At 38.5% G+C, this 15,273-nt stretch overlaps 1 protein-coding gene across 1 annotated transcript; it reads right to left on the reverse strand.

Moving 5' to 3' along the window:
* Window positions 1-2,824: 2,824 nt before the first annotated feature.
* Window positions 2,825-15,265, reverse strand: LMO4 (LIM domain only 4). The gene is made up of 4 exons (XM_026057577.1): window positions 15,027-15,265; window positions 8,156-8,252; window positions 7,648-7,803; window positions 2,825-3,504 (listed from the first exon to the last, which is right to left on the reverse strand). The coding sequence occupies exons 1-4, from the start codon at window positions 15,260-15,262 to the stop codon at window positions 3,496-3,498; spliced, it is 498 nt and encodes a 165-aa protein (XP_025913362.1). The 5' UTR covers window positions 15,263-15,265; the 3' UTR covers window positions 2,825-3,495.
* Window positions 15,266-15,273: the final 8 nt, after the last annotated feature.

A 15,273-nucleotide genomic window follows, 5' to 3' on the forward strand; every position in this document is an offset into this window, starting at 1 on the left:
AGCCGTTCAGRAGATAGATCCTTGCAAAGAGCTGTACTTCTGATATGTACCTACTGGCCAAAGAATTTGATAAAAATTTTAAACTTAAATGGCCTTCTGAAATGCCTGACAATACTGGATATCAAGTCATACTACACTAGTATCTGATTTTTTTTCAGCATTTACCCTAAAATTAGATGCTGCCAATTTTATCGGTGTTAACTAACAGGGAAACAGGGTGGTTAATATTCTAAAGATGTGACTTAATTTCATAGGCTTCATTTTGGTAAGACATTCTCATTTTGTATTTCATAAGATACTGCATAACCTGTTAAAATATTTAAAGATAAATCATGTAGGACTGAAAAGACAGTATCTTGTTGCAAACAGAATTTGGTTTGGAAAGGCTTAATGTCCCACTGCCTGCCAGGATGCGTAAATCTCATAACTAGACAGCTGGATAGGTAAAAACATTAAACCCATTTAGAGGGCAATCTTTTTACAAAATTGTTTCATTAATAAGAGTGACAATTTATATGATTGAGACATTTAGATGCAGTACAGACAATGCATTTTATCCAGGTTCACTAGGATGATTTCAGATTAGTAATATTTCCTTTGATTTTTTTTAAACAGCATTCATTTTTGAAAGTGAGGGAAGCTCTTACTGAATGATTATTTGTGTGACTTTTCAGCAGCACTAAATGCAGAAGGGTGTATTTCAGATTCAGTGTAGCAAACACATGTGATAAAAGGTGAACAAGTGCGTGTTTTTCCTCACAGTTCTCCTAAAAAAAGTGATTTTTCACGTAAGGACAAACCTAAGTGTTTCCAGTAGCCTTTCATCCACACCTAACATCCCCATTAGAGCCTGTTTTATTGTCTGAAATGCCTCTGGTTTCAAGAAAGCATTTTACCTAAAGCAAGAATACTACTTAAATATGTTCTATTGTATATTCATAGCTCCATTAGTCCTCCTCCAATTTAGCACATCAAAGCAAAGGCTTCATCACTTGCATGTGGATTATGCTAACATGAGTGACATTTGTAATCTTATAGGTCTGCAACTTAAGAAATGCTTTTAAAGTAAGCTATTAAATAGGTAGCTGTGCTTTACAAACGAGTCATATAATAGTTTATTTAAAGCCTTTAATGAACTTCAACCTCTACATCACTAAATGCTATACTACATTACTTACTAGAAGTTATTAACTATCTTCTTAGCACTTCTAGGTTATATTGGACAACCAAAAATCCATACATGTTAGATTTAAATACTGTACCTTGAGTACTTATACTGAAAGAATATAAAAAGATGTCTACAGTCTCGCTAATACTTAAATGCCATATTCATATGACTTCAAGTGTGTTTTCAAAGAAATTCAAACAGCACAATTTGGAGGACTCTACCTWAAGATTTTAATGCCAGATCAAAAAGCTTAGAAACTCCTTTAAAAAAATATGTAATTGCATTTAATTTAAAAAGTCATACATAGTTTCAGTATTTTTATTACTGCATACGTCATGCAAGCATTCTTTTGTCTTTTATGTTCGATACTGTACATGAAGTCATTTTTGTTTCTCTGCAAGAGTCCTATTTTTTCCCAAGCACTGAAGTGTTAAAAGGAGAAATTCAGCAGACCTCCAGTATACTAGAGGTCAAGAAGTAGGATCTGAAAAGAATCTTGCTGTTGGTTGTTTAGACAGACAAATCTATAAATCAGCTTTTTGTGTATCAGCATCACAACAAAAATAAGTGAAGCTCACTCTATAATCAGGCAAGCTAAACGGTGAACACCTTCTTGAAAACAGAATTAAAAAAGAAAATATAATCATGATGTATTTAAAATTTATTAGTCTCCTGTAAAAGTAGAATAGTTACCAAAATTGATTTGTTATGAATTGCAGCAGAGGCACCTTCTAGGTGCTTGCAATTTCCTGACCAAAAGCATACAAAACATGGTCATAGATTCATTTAATATGCTTGCTATAAATGTGAAAAGTCAGGACTTTTTCTCAAAATCATTCTGCATTTATCTACCTGTCAGTACCTGAAGGGAAAAACCCACTAGACGAATTTCCTCCCTTTCCAACCATAGAGGAGGCTTCGTAGTTTTGAGGGGGGTTGTTTTTTTCTGGAGAACAGATTGTATTTGAGATCAGCTGGTTCTCAGAAGTCGTCCAAGAAATTCTTTTCTTTCCTTACGATCACCACTACTAAAAAGTTACATCTCTTATGACAGCAAAYACAACTTTATGTTGTTTAGATCAGAATAGCCATTGTATTACTTTTTATGAATACTCAATTCTGGTGTTCGGTACAAGGTACGGATCTCTTTCTGCATTATTTTTACTCTTTGACCTCTTAGATATACACATACACATTCATGCTTGCACACTCACGCTCACGTGCAGCCCTGCAGAGAGCATTCTGTGAAAAGGAACTGGATGGAAAGAGATCACAACACCTATATACATACCACAGTTCACTGCAAAATGAATTATGATATATTTGCTGTTATCAGAATTAAGAATCTCAATGAAAAATAAAGATCAGTTTGAAGCAGTGCTCTGTATCCTTGCCAAGAGTGACATGGGTAAGTAGTTTGACAGATTCTTTACAGGTGTAAGACAAAAAAAAAAATCTCCAAACCAAAAAGCTACTTTCAAAGGTAATTACTACATAAGGTTTAGTTTCAGAGTAATGTTTTGAATGTATTAAAAAAAAAAAAAAGCACCAGAACTGCTAAAACCCATACTCAATTCAGTGTTTTTGTTTTACTTTTTTATTATTTAAATACACCATACTAGAGCAAATGTCTCTGAAAATATCACAAATAAAAGATTTTTCTTCATTCAGCAAATTAGAAGTAGGTGAAAATTTCTACACAGTAGCTGCTATGAGCCTGACTTTTTTTTTCTTTTTTCTCTTTTTTTTTTGCCATGGGAAGTAGCAACATTAGGACAAAAACACTTACATGCATACATACATTGTATTTTACAGAGATACAATAAAAGTGTTTGTGATAGAATATCACAAAAGCCACATCTTTCCTTTATCTCATGTTCAGTTTGATTGAAACACGTTTCCTTACAACACTTAAATATACAAAGAGCAAAGAGAATGTTGTTAAGGTAAAACACAGGGTACAAACTCTGGCCAGTGCCCTGCTAATTGTTAATGAGGGTAGAAAGCAGATTTCAATGCTTCTTTTAATTAGCTTCATTAGTCATCTTCCCCACCCGCCCCCCCAAAGATGTCCTCCAGTGGATCTTTTTTCATTTTCTCTACAGTCTCCCATTAGCCCAGGTTCATGGAGTCCTTAATGTTCATATTCAGTCATTTTAATACACCAATAAATGTGGGAAGGGCAATCAAGAATAAAGAAGGTGCAATGGTATGGAGCTGGCATTGATGCTAGCTACAAAGGTGACTTGTCTACTTGGAGACATGGGATCCATCTGTGATGAACAAAATTTGAGATGAAGGCACGCATTCTGCATTACTCTGACCTTTTAGCAGACCTGTAAGAAATAAAAATGGGTATCTTAGCTAAAATGCTAAATTTGAGATAGGAAACTACAACATGACTGCTTTTGTCTTTTCCTTATTCACTAATCTCTTTTTTATTAGATTACTTTCCAACTGTGACTTGATTGTGACTTAAGGCTTTCTACACTATCCATTCATACTGCTAATGTTTCAACTCCAAATAGCAAAAAGCAAATATTTTCTGCAGTTTCACTAAAAAGAGTGGACAAAGAAAAAAAAAGACAACAATAAATAAGTGTACCTTCTGGTAGCAAATTGTACAGTGAATAAGGTGGTTTTTCTGGGCCCCTTTTAAAAGGGAAGAAACATTATGCCATGCCTTTGAAGAAGCAAGTAATATGATCTTATAATTGGAAGAAATAGTGTGTAAAGCAAATAAGAAGTACAGCCAATATCCTCCCAAGGCAACTTTGGTTAATATGCTGCATTGCACAAGAGCTAAATATAGATATTTCAGGATTTTTCCCCCCCATTTAAAATTCCTCATCTGGTGTGTTAGTTAATGTTACATAAACATTTTAATATATGAAGTCAAACATGTGCTTTCACACTGGTKTTAATGAATTGTGATAATTAAAAGTGTCTAACTCAATAAAAATCTAAACTTTCATGGATAAAGTAGAAATGATCATCCATAGTCTTCAAATACAATCTGTTTGCAAYTACCAAAATGAAATAATATATATTAGATTTTTATGTTTTTTAAATGACATTTTGCGCTTCCCAGGAAGTTCTTTTTTCACCCTTTCTCTAAGTTACTAAAAGCCTGAGGTCTATTAGTAACTGCAACCCCCCACTTTCAAGCTAATTAAAGTAGTAGAGGCTTGGAGGTTTAATTCCCCAGAGCTGAAGCTCAGTGTGAGAAAGGTAATTTGTCTGTCCAGAACAAAGATTAGGGAGCAGCCAGCAAGCATATTTAATAAATGAGCATCAAATATCTTCTATTATGGACACAGACAACACCAATTATGTAACTACAAGGGAATTGTTGAGTGATATGTAAACTAGAAGATTTTTAAGATCTTCTCTGAGAGACGTAATCCAACTCATACTTTATTTAAAAGTACAGAAGCTGAAGATCACCATTTGCTGTGAACATTGTCAACCAGTGGAAAATTTACACTTTTAGTAGCTGGTAATACTGTTGCAAGCAAGAACTACTGAAATACTACTGAAGCCAAAAACCAGAGAGAATTCTCTACAGAGGACAATGCAACCCCTTCAAACATCCTGGCGCACAGGACGTCACAAACTAGCGCGAAGGGTTTGCAGTCTGCAAAGCAAGCAGTACCAAGTTTAGATAATTTTTTGTTTTTTTTCAAAATACACAGCAACTGATTAGAAGTTATAATTTACACATGTGAATTGACTCAAGGAAGCAAAAGGCCTCCTTGGAATAGCCAACATAACTGCATTTGCCTCCTTAAAAGAAAAATCAACCTTTTAAATAAAGTTAGGTCATTCAACCCTTTATGCCTGCACCAGTCATCAAGATACATTAACTTGGAAACTATATAAAGACAGTGAATTCATAACTGTCACCTTTATAAAAGCAACAAAAAAGTTTTTTAATGCAGAGTATGTCTCAATCTCCTCATCTTAATAAAAAACCCTGTGAATATTCTGCTATGTCTATAATCTCTAGTGGCAGAATAACCTGGAGACTGATTGAGCTTTAATGTTTAATAAAGAGTATTGTACCTATTACAGTCAACTCTGTCAAAGTGGAAGAACATTTTTAATTAGTGGCCCTAAAACACAGCTTTCTGGAAAATGTTTCTGATGTTTACATCCTTATATTGTTAAAAAGCCATCACACAAAACACTACTTTTTCAGCACCTGCCCCTTTAGTTTCCAGAACTCCAGAAACCTGACAAACCTACCAATCACCAACTCATTTCCTCAATTGTATTTCATTTTTCTGGGGTTCAGGTGCTCCCCAATTCCCCTTTGAAAACTGGTAGGAGGACTTACAGCATTTGCTAGAGAGATATTATAAAGGGAAAAACAAAAGCTATAATCTCTCTCCCCAATTTTCTCCTTAATACCTCTTCATCTGCCTCATCATGGACTGTAGCAATGCAGTTAATAGTCAGTGACAGCGCTTAGTGTTTCCTCTGCATTTGGCTTCCACTTCTAGGTATCTGCAATTGTGAGCTCTGCAAGCCTCATCCAATTTTACTTCTCTTTTCCATGTTCTGTGTTCCTCATCATGTCTACTGCTTTTATTGAAACTAAATCATTTTTATGTTTTGCTAAGGCATAGTAAGAAACTGATAAAACTAAATGACAATTTAGACACCTATTTGAAGTTACATTAAACTTTACATTCATAGAAGACAAGTGGATAAACCACTCTCTCAGAATGGTAAACTTTTTACTGCAGTGTATAAAGATGAATGGTTTTACCTGTATTTTGAAATGGGATACCTACAAATATTCGTTTAACAGATTCACTGCTAGCTACTCTGTATTACAGATTTGTTTCATTAAAATTCACAACAGTATAAATCTATGAATCTTTAACTGTATTTGTACTTCCTTGAGGAGAGGCTGCACATTCTCCTCCAATCTTAATTATCTTTGTTCTGCCTAACTATATGACTTTTGTACTCAACTCTCTCTTGTCACCTCAATTGACAAATTAAGTAAATAAAAAAGGTCCGTGTTTTATTTTGATGTAATTACATTCACTGTATAAGACTCAAAAGAATACTTAAAATTAATCAGTAAATTTATGCACAGAAAAAAAGCAAACATGGATATTGAAATGTAGCAACACAACAACAAAAAATCATGGAAATTAAAAACCGGTTTGTATTTTCTTGTACATATTTATCCACTATGTAAAAGCATTAAAAATTATTCTGCACATTACAGAATAGATAAGCCTAGCATTTGTCCCAGATTTTTTTAATCTTCCAAATTCRTATTTGCAGAAAAATGTTATTTTTTGTGATCCTTACAGACATTAATGAAGTTCCTATTGTAAATCTATAAAGAATTACCAACTGAAGTGTGCACTTTTTGTTTCATTGCAATAACTCAGTGCTGTGTGATTGCCTGGGTTAATGATGAAAAAGTCAAATATACTATCAGAGCTGATGGAAAAATCTATCACCAATCTGAAATTAAAATTCATCTGTGGTCAATAAGATTTAATATCCATGCAAGTGGCGCTGTAAAGAGTAAATGAATCAATGTCATCAATACATAATCAGTATGAAATATGATGTGAATAAAATTATGTGCAAGAGTCATACATTCACTCTTTTCTGGACCAGGGTGGAATGAACAGTCTCTTAACTCAAGGTTGACAGTAATTGTTACAAATTAGGCACAGCAGTTATCAAAATGCACTCACTTGCATAGCTTTAGGACTTATTAAGGAGATTAAAATAGATCTAAAACTATCTAGTTTCAGGACAACTGTTGATCAGATTTTTTTTCTTCTTCTTCTCTATATGATTTGTACACTCCTAATTTACTCATTTAACTAGAAACCAAGAACTGTTGGGCAAAGATGTACAATCTCTAGTTGAGCTATTAGTGTTATGGAGTGATAAGAAAATAAGATTTTGGTTTTCAAATCTGAGTTATGACATATAAAACAGACAAGAAAATACTTCTGAAAGGGTCCCCCAGCATGTTTCCTCAACTACAACCTTAATATTAAAGTGAAATACATTGGCTTAATTCAGGAACCTTCTTTTCACAAGATATTTATTTCCATATTAAAGGATCTAATTTTCCTTCCATAGTAACCTGCACTCTTCTAGCCCTTGATTTCAAAGTTATAAAACTATAAAATAAAATGCTTCTCTTTGTTAAGACAATTTGTATCAGTGTATGTTCTCCATTCCATTTTTATATATAAGGAGTTCAACAGCCATACAGATCCACATGCCCAAACCTAAATAAACTGACTCATCTTATACGTCATATTTAAAGGGTTAGTATTTTTGCCCCATACTTCATGCCTAAGTTAACTACRTTAAGTTCAGTTATTTAAAGGTCCCCCTTGGGGAGGTGGGGAGTATCCACTATTAGACTGAAAAGAAATTGATCTTCATTTAGCTCTAATAAAGCTTATTAGTAATTGTTGAGTATTCACCTTCTGGTCTGGCAGTAGTGGATTACTCTGAAGTGAATTCAAATGGCCATTGATGAGAGCTGTAGGTCTATCATGTTCACAAAATAAACTGCCATTGATGTAGTGAAACCGATCTCCTGGGACCAGGCGATTCCGGCAGGTAGAGCATGTAAAACACTGAAAAGGGAAAGAGACAGCAAGTGAAACTACAGCACAAATTAAGTATGCTGCAGGTTTGAAAATTACACTTCAGAGACTGTGAGTACAGTTGAGATATGGAGCTGCTTGGTTTCTAGTATCTCCAAAAATGGCATTAGTCTTACCTGTTGGGACTATGCATACATAACTCAAGTACAGTTTTACCGATTATGAGGGGACAAAGCTACACACTAAAGGAAGCTTTATAATATATACTCGTATTTTTAGTTATTGCTTTGCACTTTGTTCATAAGCAGGTGCAGATTTTATACGAAAGAAGCAGGGCACTACTAATAAGCTACTAAAAAAGATATAGAAAAAAACCCCTCACCTTAAGATGATAGACATTGCCCTGTGCCCTCATGACCAGCTCGCTAGCAGGAATGGACTGTCCACAGGCACTGCAAGCACCACTATTTCCAAATAACCTGAAACAGAGGTGATGATCATGAATAATTTAATACACAAGAGGCTCTAAGCATTTTTGCGCATCACTGCAATGGTTTATTACACAACTATTTTAGGCTTCTGACCCCTGTCTTCCAACTTGCTTATGGGTTGTAATATGAAAAAGTATATTTTTGTATAACAACTGGTAGCTTCACCCTACCTTGGATGTGGTTGCACAGGATTTAATCAGAAATATTGACTTACACCTCTAGAAACACAAACAATTCTGTACTACACACATTTTATCAGATTACTGGGTTCATCATAAAAAAAAGATACAATTCATGACTGGAGTTTAAATGCATTGTGTCCTTGAAATTATATGAAGAACTCTTTTGTACTTTAATCATATCTTGAGATATGAGTCATCAAAAGGGTTAAGAGGATTTGATTGTATATCTAAGAAGACATCATGCTYAGTGTATTGAAACTCCAGTAAACCTCCATCAGTGCAGAGTTTCCATTAGAAACTCTCTGCTATCCAGGTTGATATATAATGTGTATGGGTTAACCTTTTCAATCATGGTGTCAACACTTTAGATTTGCCTCTGCTCATCTCTTTCATCCTAACCTTCTCTCTCTCTTGATAATGAAATGCTTGCTCCAACTTCCCTCTATCTGCTCCTGAGTCCACAATTTAGATTACTTCATCTCTGCTAGCAACAAACTGAATGAAATTTCGATTTGAGCAGAAAGTAATTTACCGGGATCTGGACCCATTTGTCATCATATCTCTCTGGGTGTTTGCTGTATCACTGCAGTTTTCCTATGCAATCAAATGAGACCACAACATCTGCCATGGGGGGGGGGGCATGCAGTGGGGGAAGGGGAAAATAGGCAGAAGAGTGGTGAAGAAAAATATATACATAATTCTTCAAATCCATTTAAAGGCACAACACATCGATTCAAAATATAATACAATAATGATTGAGTTCTACTTTTACAGACTGTATTAGCTAGAATTAGAAAACCTTTATTTGCTTTTGCACTTCTCTCTTTAATATACACAAATATTTATAAAGAGTACCACAATCATTTCACAGTAGAAAAGGAAACTGAACTAGCTGGCAGGGTCACAGACCCACTTTCCTGCACAATGTAAAACACAGTAATAGGATTTACAAATTAGCGTATTGGTGTCATAATAAATATTAATATTTGCATCTCTTTCCTGTCCAAATAAAGTCATAAAATTCTGTTTGTGTCAACCTAGGAGACGCATTACAACAGAATACCCGTAATCTGAATGATTGCAGTGTGCCTCTGTATAAAAATAATTGCTTTGAATTTTCAGAATCTGAGCTTGCAGAGGAGGCTTGTCATGTTCAAACTACTAATTTGCTGTCGCCACTTTATTGAAAATAGCCTGTAAGTTGTTATTAAATGTATCGACTGAACGACAGAGAGAGTAGTAAAACTGCCCCTTAAGATGGCTTTTAATAGGAAGCCGAGAAACAAATTTTGCAGCAGCATCGATTTGAAGAGTTCAATCAAAACTCCATTTCAAAACTAATTAGTCTGAGATCCACGACACATTGACACATTCTTGCAGAATCACAGTGGTTACAAAGGGAAAGCTGAACTAATACATTGTCAGGACCTCCAGCCAAAAGGACTAAACTGTCTAGAAACTGCGGGTCCGTTATTATGGCATCTTCTAAATCAGGACCAGTTCCGAGTAGTTACGTGATGTATTGAGGTTACTTCCAAAGCTTTACAATGCACCTTTTTCTTCCTCCACTGTTACTAGTAATGAAGTTGGCACACAAAAAAAAGGTGTACAAGAAGCACTTTAAGAGGAAGGTGGCAAGACATAGGCGCATTTCTAGAACCAAGATCCAAACAGGCACTATTGGGTAGAGTGGGGGCAGAAATACAAAGTTCTGCAGATGAATCAATAATGTTACTTCTCCTGGAAAATATGAACATGATCAGCTTTTTCTCACAACCCTCTGTACAATTGCACCAGCAACTAAAAATGCAGCTTTTTGGAATATCGGTCTCATTGCACTGCTTTTCTTTTTTAAGCACTCATTTATTATACAAGTCTCTCCGACTAGAAGTGGTTATACACCTTGAATGTCTGTGAATTTTAATAAGTGGAGTCAATCTAATCCAGAAGCTTTCCATACACCCTAGGTTTTAYCTAACCATGCTTCCAATACATTTCTAGGTTTTGGGAAGTCACTTTCAGCCTTCTGCTGAAATTCCTAAAAATTGCTTGCAAAGTTAGACCACCTTATTAAAGCTATCTAGTACTTTGTATTATTTACCAGGACAGTTAAGCTYGTTTTTCCTTCTCTACTGTTACAAACGGTTTTGTAATATCATTAACAGGAAAAAGGCTTTATCTTAGAATAATGTTATTCCTTCCTACCAGTAAAGGAGGTCCAGCACTGTAACTATTCTTTACTGAAAAAAGTTGTTTCACATGGTTTCTGAGAGGCTGGAGAGCTAATTATCTAACCAGGGGGACTGTCCAGGACAGTATTTGATTTAAAAGGCTTGAGGCTTTAGGTGCTCAATTAAGTAGCTATCGGTCTCAGACTGGACTTTAATGGGCTCTTTTCTCTTTAACTGCAGCAATGGGTAGAGATACCCCAGGTCAGGCTAATTAAAGCCAGGGGACTCTTTAATTGTGATGACAGAATTGGTTTCAGTTTCCTCTTCGGGTCCTCAGTCCAAGAAGGTCATTAATATTTCAACATTTGGGCAATGCAATCAATCACAAACATCAAGAGGTTCCCTATACAGACAAGGCAGGCTCTTCTACACTTAACAGCGTTGTACTGAGCCACCTTAACTACTGTGTAGTTCCAACACAGCATTCCCCACACCCCAAAGTACACAAGTGCTYCTATTTTTTTTCCGAATGTTCACAAGAGTGGGAACGAAGGCAGAAAGAAATATTTTCAGTCYGGTTTCATGTTTTGCTGCTCAAAATTTGGTATCTGTAGAAACACATCTCTAGCAAACTATAATAAAAAAGAAGATTCCAAGTTCTTTTCAAAAGTGTGGAGGCAAACAGATTTAAGTGCTCTAATTCCTGCACTGCACAGTACGTATTTGTGCCCACAAACGTATATCCAAGCCCYATCAAAGAGAAATGCACATCCAAAACTACCAATCCAGAAGCGATTGGTGTTTCTGTAGATTCCCTATATTTAATCTAAATTCTGCACCAGCTATATTAAATGTAACAAAGGCAACACAGAAATTACGCCTGGAGCCAAGTCCATTAAAGGTACTTCAGAATAACTAGAGACCAAGCACCTTAAAAGCACCAGCAGCTATTGATACTTAAAAGGGGGGCTGTGCATAATGGCAAGTGCTGCATTAGAGAAGGGGAAGAAAAAAAAAAAAAAAACAGCCAAATTACGCTTGGTTAATTCAGAGTAACAGATCTGCCCCCAAGTGAATTGGAGGCCTTGAATTAATTCTGTTATGACAAATCAAGATAAACGTTCCCCCTAAATTGCATGCGATTTAATTAATTTTTGAGATCCTGGGTTTTTTTTTTTCCTAGCTAATAGTTCACATGCTCCTGTGCTGTCATTGTGCTTGAGTGGGCAGACTTCAAAGTGATATTAAATAACCAACTATTAGATTTACCTAGCACGTCCTATTGGAAAAGTGCCATTTAATTACCTAGCCTGTTCAATTAAAGGGACAGCATTCCCTGAATATAGCAGCTTGCCGCTGATTACCAGGGAAATGAACTCGCTGCCTGGCGGCCCCTTCCCTCCCCTCGCGGCGCGGCGCAGCGCACACTGCGGCTGCGGGCGGGCTGGAGCGGCGGCCGGGCTCCGGCGCGGCGCGGCGCGGCGCGGAGCGGCGCGGCCCGTGGCGCCCCCCGCGGAGGGGAGGGGCTGCGGGCGCTGCCCCTTTAAGGCGCGCCTGGGCAGCCCCCCCCCTTGCCTTCCCCACCACTCCCTGCTCTCTCTTAGAGGCCAATTTTRTTAATTAAATGTTTTGTTTGCGACGCGGCTCTCATTCATTTCGGACACGTCATTCCGAGCAGATCTAAGCCAGGGACCAGATCTCATTAGATAAAACCTATCAGAACTAAGAGAAAATGGAGGAGACACTAATTAAAGCTTTTAATTGTGTGGATTCACTGCCACGCTGCTGCTTTATCTGGCATCTTAAGGTTGGGGAGGGCTGCACTCTGCTCTCCTCCCTGCAAACGCATTTCTCCTGGTGGGGAGGCAGGGAAAGGCCCGGGATTTTCACCTCCCTCTCTTTTCCCAGGAACCTTGGCTCTCAATGAAAGCTGCTGCTGTAGCTTGCCCAGCTCTACAGCCGATTCGTTGGTGGTTTGGTGGATTTTTTTTTTGGGGGGGGGGGGGTGCATTTAAACAGCAACAAACACACACAACGTCAGATGGTTAAAAAGCTCATTAATAAATGGCCCCGTGGTCTTGGCCTGCAGGAGCCAAGTCCCTTCCACCTGGCACCTGCGGGGCTGATCAACCCTCCTCCTCGTTTTGTTAGTGCTGTCTCGCATGCCCTCGCATCGCCGGCCAGGACCCGTGCCTGCCCGCAGCTCTTGCCCTGGGGGAGCGAACGTGCTGTGACACGCTGGGGCCGGGGCAGCCCCGTGAAAAATCAAGAGGGGGTTGGCAGAGGGGAACTGGAGAGGCTCACGCCTAACGGGTGGCATCGACTCCGTGTTGAGATTAGGCCGTTTCAAGCGAGAAAGGGCTTTGCACGACCCGCATGGAAGCCTGCAAGCCCACTTCCAGCCGGAGAGCTCCAAGTTAACTCGGCCCTCGCACGGCCAGGCTGTCTAACCCCACCTTGAGTGTATAGTGTGCAGTTCAAGTTTCAGCAAGCATCTGTCTGAGTTATTTTTGTAAGCCAAATTACATAGATCCAAAGAGAAGTCAAGCGATGGAACAAGGAGATCAATTCAAAAAAAACTCATCTGATAAAGCATCCTATTCATAATTGCCTACATTAAAATAAACGAGTATTAATTTTTGGCAACACAAAACCAGAGGATTGTGATAAGCTTGCCTGAACTTGCCTCTGGGATACAGTGGACGCATCTTCTCTTTTTAATTAGGAGTAATCAGACGTGGGTTTGTTTGATGGTGTTGGTCGAGGGATGAATCTGTACTATTCAGTGCATCTTAACAGTAGTGTCAATTTTTCCACTTCAAACGAGCCTCTTTCCCTAACACTGTTCTGCTCTATTTAATTACAWTTCTGCCAGGCTTAGGCTTGTTGCTTAGGATGATGACCAAAAAGCACCATTAAAAACCCACATGTGCTGATTTTCTAACATTTGTCTCTAAAAATAACCCCCAAAACTAGTGAAGTTAATGCTGCATTTCCTAAAACATGTTTAGAGCTGCATTTCTTCTACTAAATTGATTGAAGATGCAGCCATGTATCAGGACAGGGGCTGCACTAGCACAATAACTAAGGCTTAACTCCTTTCAGACTAATGATGTCTCCGCATATTTAAAGAAATTCAGTACGGTGCCAACCTTTCTATCTCAAATAGAAGTCAAGTTTTACAACAGAAACAAACTTGTAACATTTTGTAGCCAACTGATTTGAAGAAAAAGTGGAACTTTTCAGCCATTAGGAAAAAGAAAAGCCTGGATTAACTCTTGATATTTACTGTAAATGAGAAGTCAGAAGCATTTAAAGAAAATGCAATTCATTTTAACTAAGCACTTCTGTTATGCCAGCAAGGTATGGGGCTTTTTGTTGTTTTTTTTAATTACCGAATGTTGAAATAGAACACCTCCTTGAAGCATTCATGTGCATCAGTCTATCAAACCATTTACTCAAATTAAATGTGTAATCCTTCAAAATGCCTCCTTTTAAATTAATGAGTTTAAGTAGCTTGAGTTCACCTGAAAAGATCCTATGGGCACCTGACCTCATGAATTCTTTCTATTAATTATATTGAAAACTCATTGGAGGGGATACTCTGCATAATTTTACTGTACCCCAACAGATGCAAGATTAATAAGGCTTAGTTTCCCCTACCCAGATCTGCGGCATTTAAAGTGAATAGCTTAGAAAAGGAAAGAGATAAGAAATAAAGAGCAAGAGCATATCCTTTCCATCCTTTCCGCTGCATTTTCTATACTGGAAGTTAGGAAAGATGTCAGTTCAAAGCCTCTACGCAACAACGTGAAGACAAACATTAGCACCGTTTTTGGCTATAAGTAGAATCCCTGGTCCTCCAACTGACGGTTAATCAGCTCTTTCACAAGGAGAACAGAGAATGAGTCATTCTGTTTCCACTCAAAGGAGTTTAAAGGTGCTTATGTAAATATCATAATTAATCAGATACTAAAGGCAGGCATTTCATTATTTAGCACCTCTGCCACAGCCTTATTTAAGCCCTACGATTTTAACATTTACCGTTCAGATATGCACGCTTCTCCTTCGACACTACAACAAAGCAGATTAATTTAGCCTCTCTGATTGCTGTTTATTTTTAGTTAGGACTTGTTTTGTGCTGACAAACCACTTTAAAGTTACAGTCGTCGTTCCGCCTCCCCCCAACTCTTCCCTCCGCTTGGCAGCCGCAACTGCGCCCGGGGCGAGGAGCTGCCCCGGCTCTCGGCGCTCCCGGGGAAGGGGCGCTGCCCGCCGAGCCCCGCGCCGCCCGCTGCCTCCGGGCTTCACGGAAGCCACGAGAAAGAGAGGGAAAAAGGGAGGGAAGGGGGAAGGCTCTGCCCGGCGGCCTGCGGGGGCGAGGCCGGGCGCGCCACCCCCGCGCTCACCTGATGTAGTCGTTTCTGCAGAGGATCATGCCGCTCTTGGTGTAGCAGGACGTGCCGATGTCCCCCAGCTGGGCCTGGCAGCAGGAGCACTTGAGGCAGCGGCTGTGCCAGTAGCTGTCCATGGCGTAGAGCAGGAAGCGGTCGGCGATCTTCCCCCCGCAGCCGGCGCACCTCTTCCACGAGAGGGAGCCCGCCGTCACCGGGGGCGGCTGCGAGCTGCCGCCGGGGTTCACCATGGCCTGCGGGA

This window comes from Apteryx rowi, unplaced genomic scaffold (genome assembly GCF_003343035.1).
Source record: "Apteryx rowi isolate R43461 unplaced genomic scaffold, aptRow1 scaffold_14, whole genome shotgun sequence".
In the NCBI taxonomy this organism is placed as follows: Eukaryota; Metazoa; Chordata; class Aves; order Apterygiformes; family Apterygidae; genus Apteryx; species Apteryx rowi.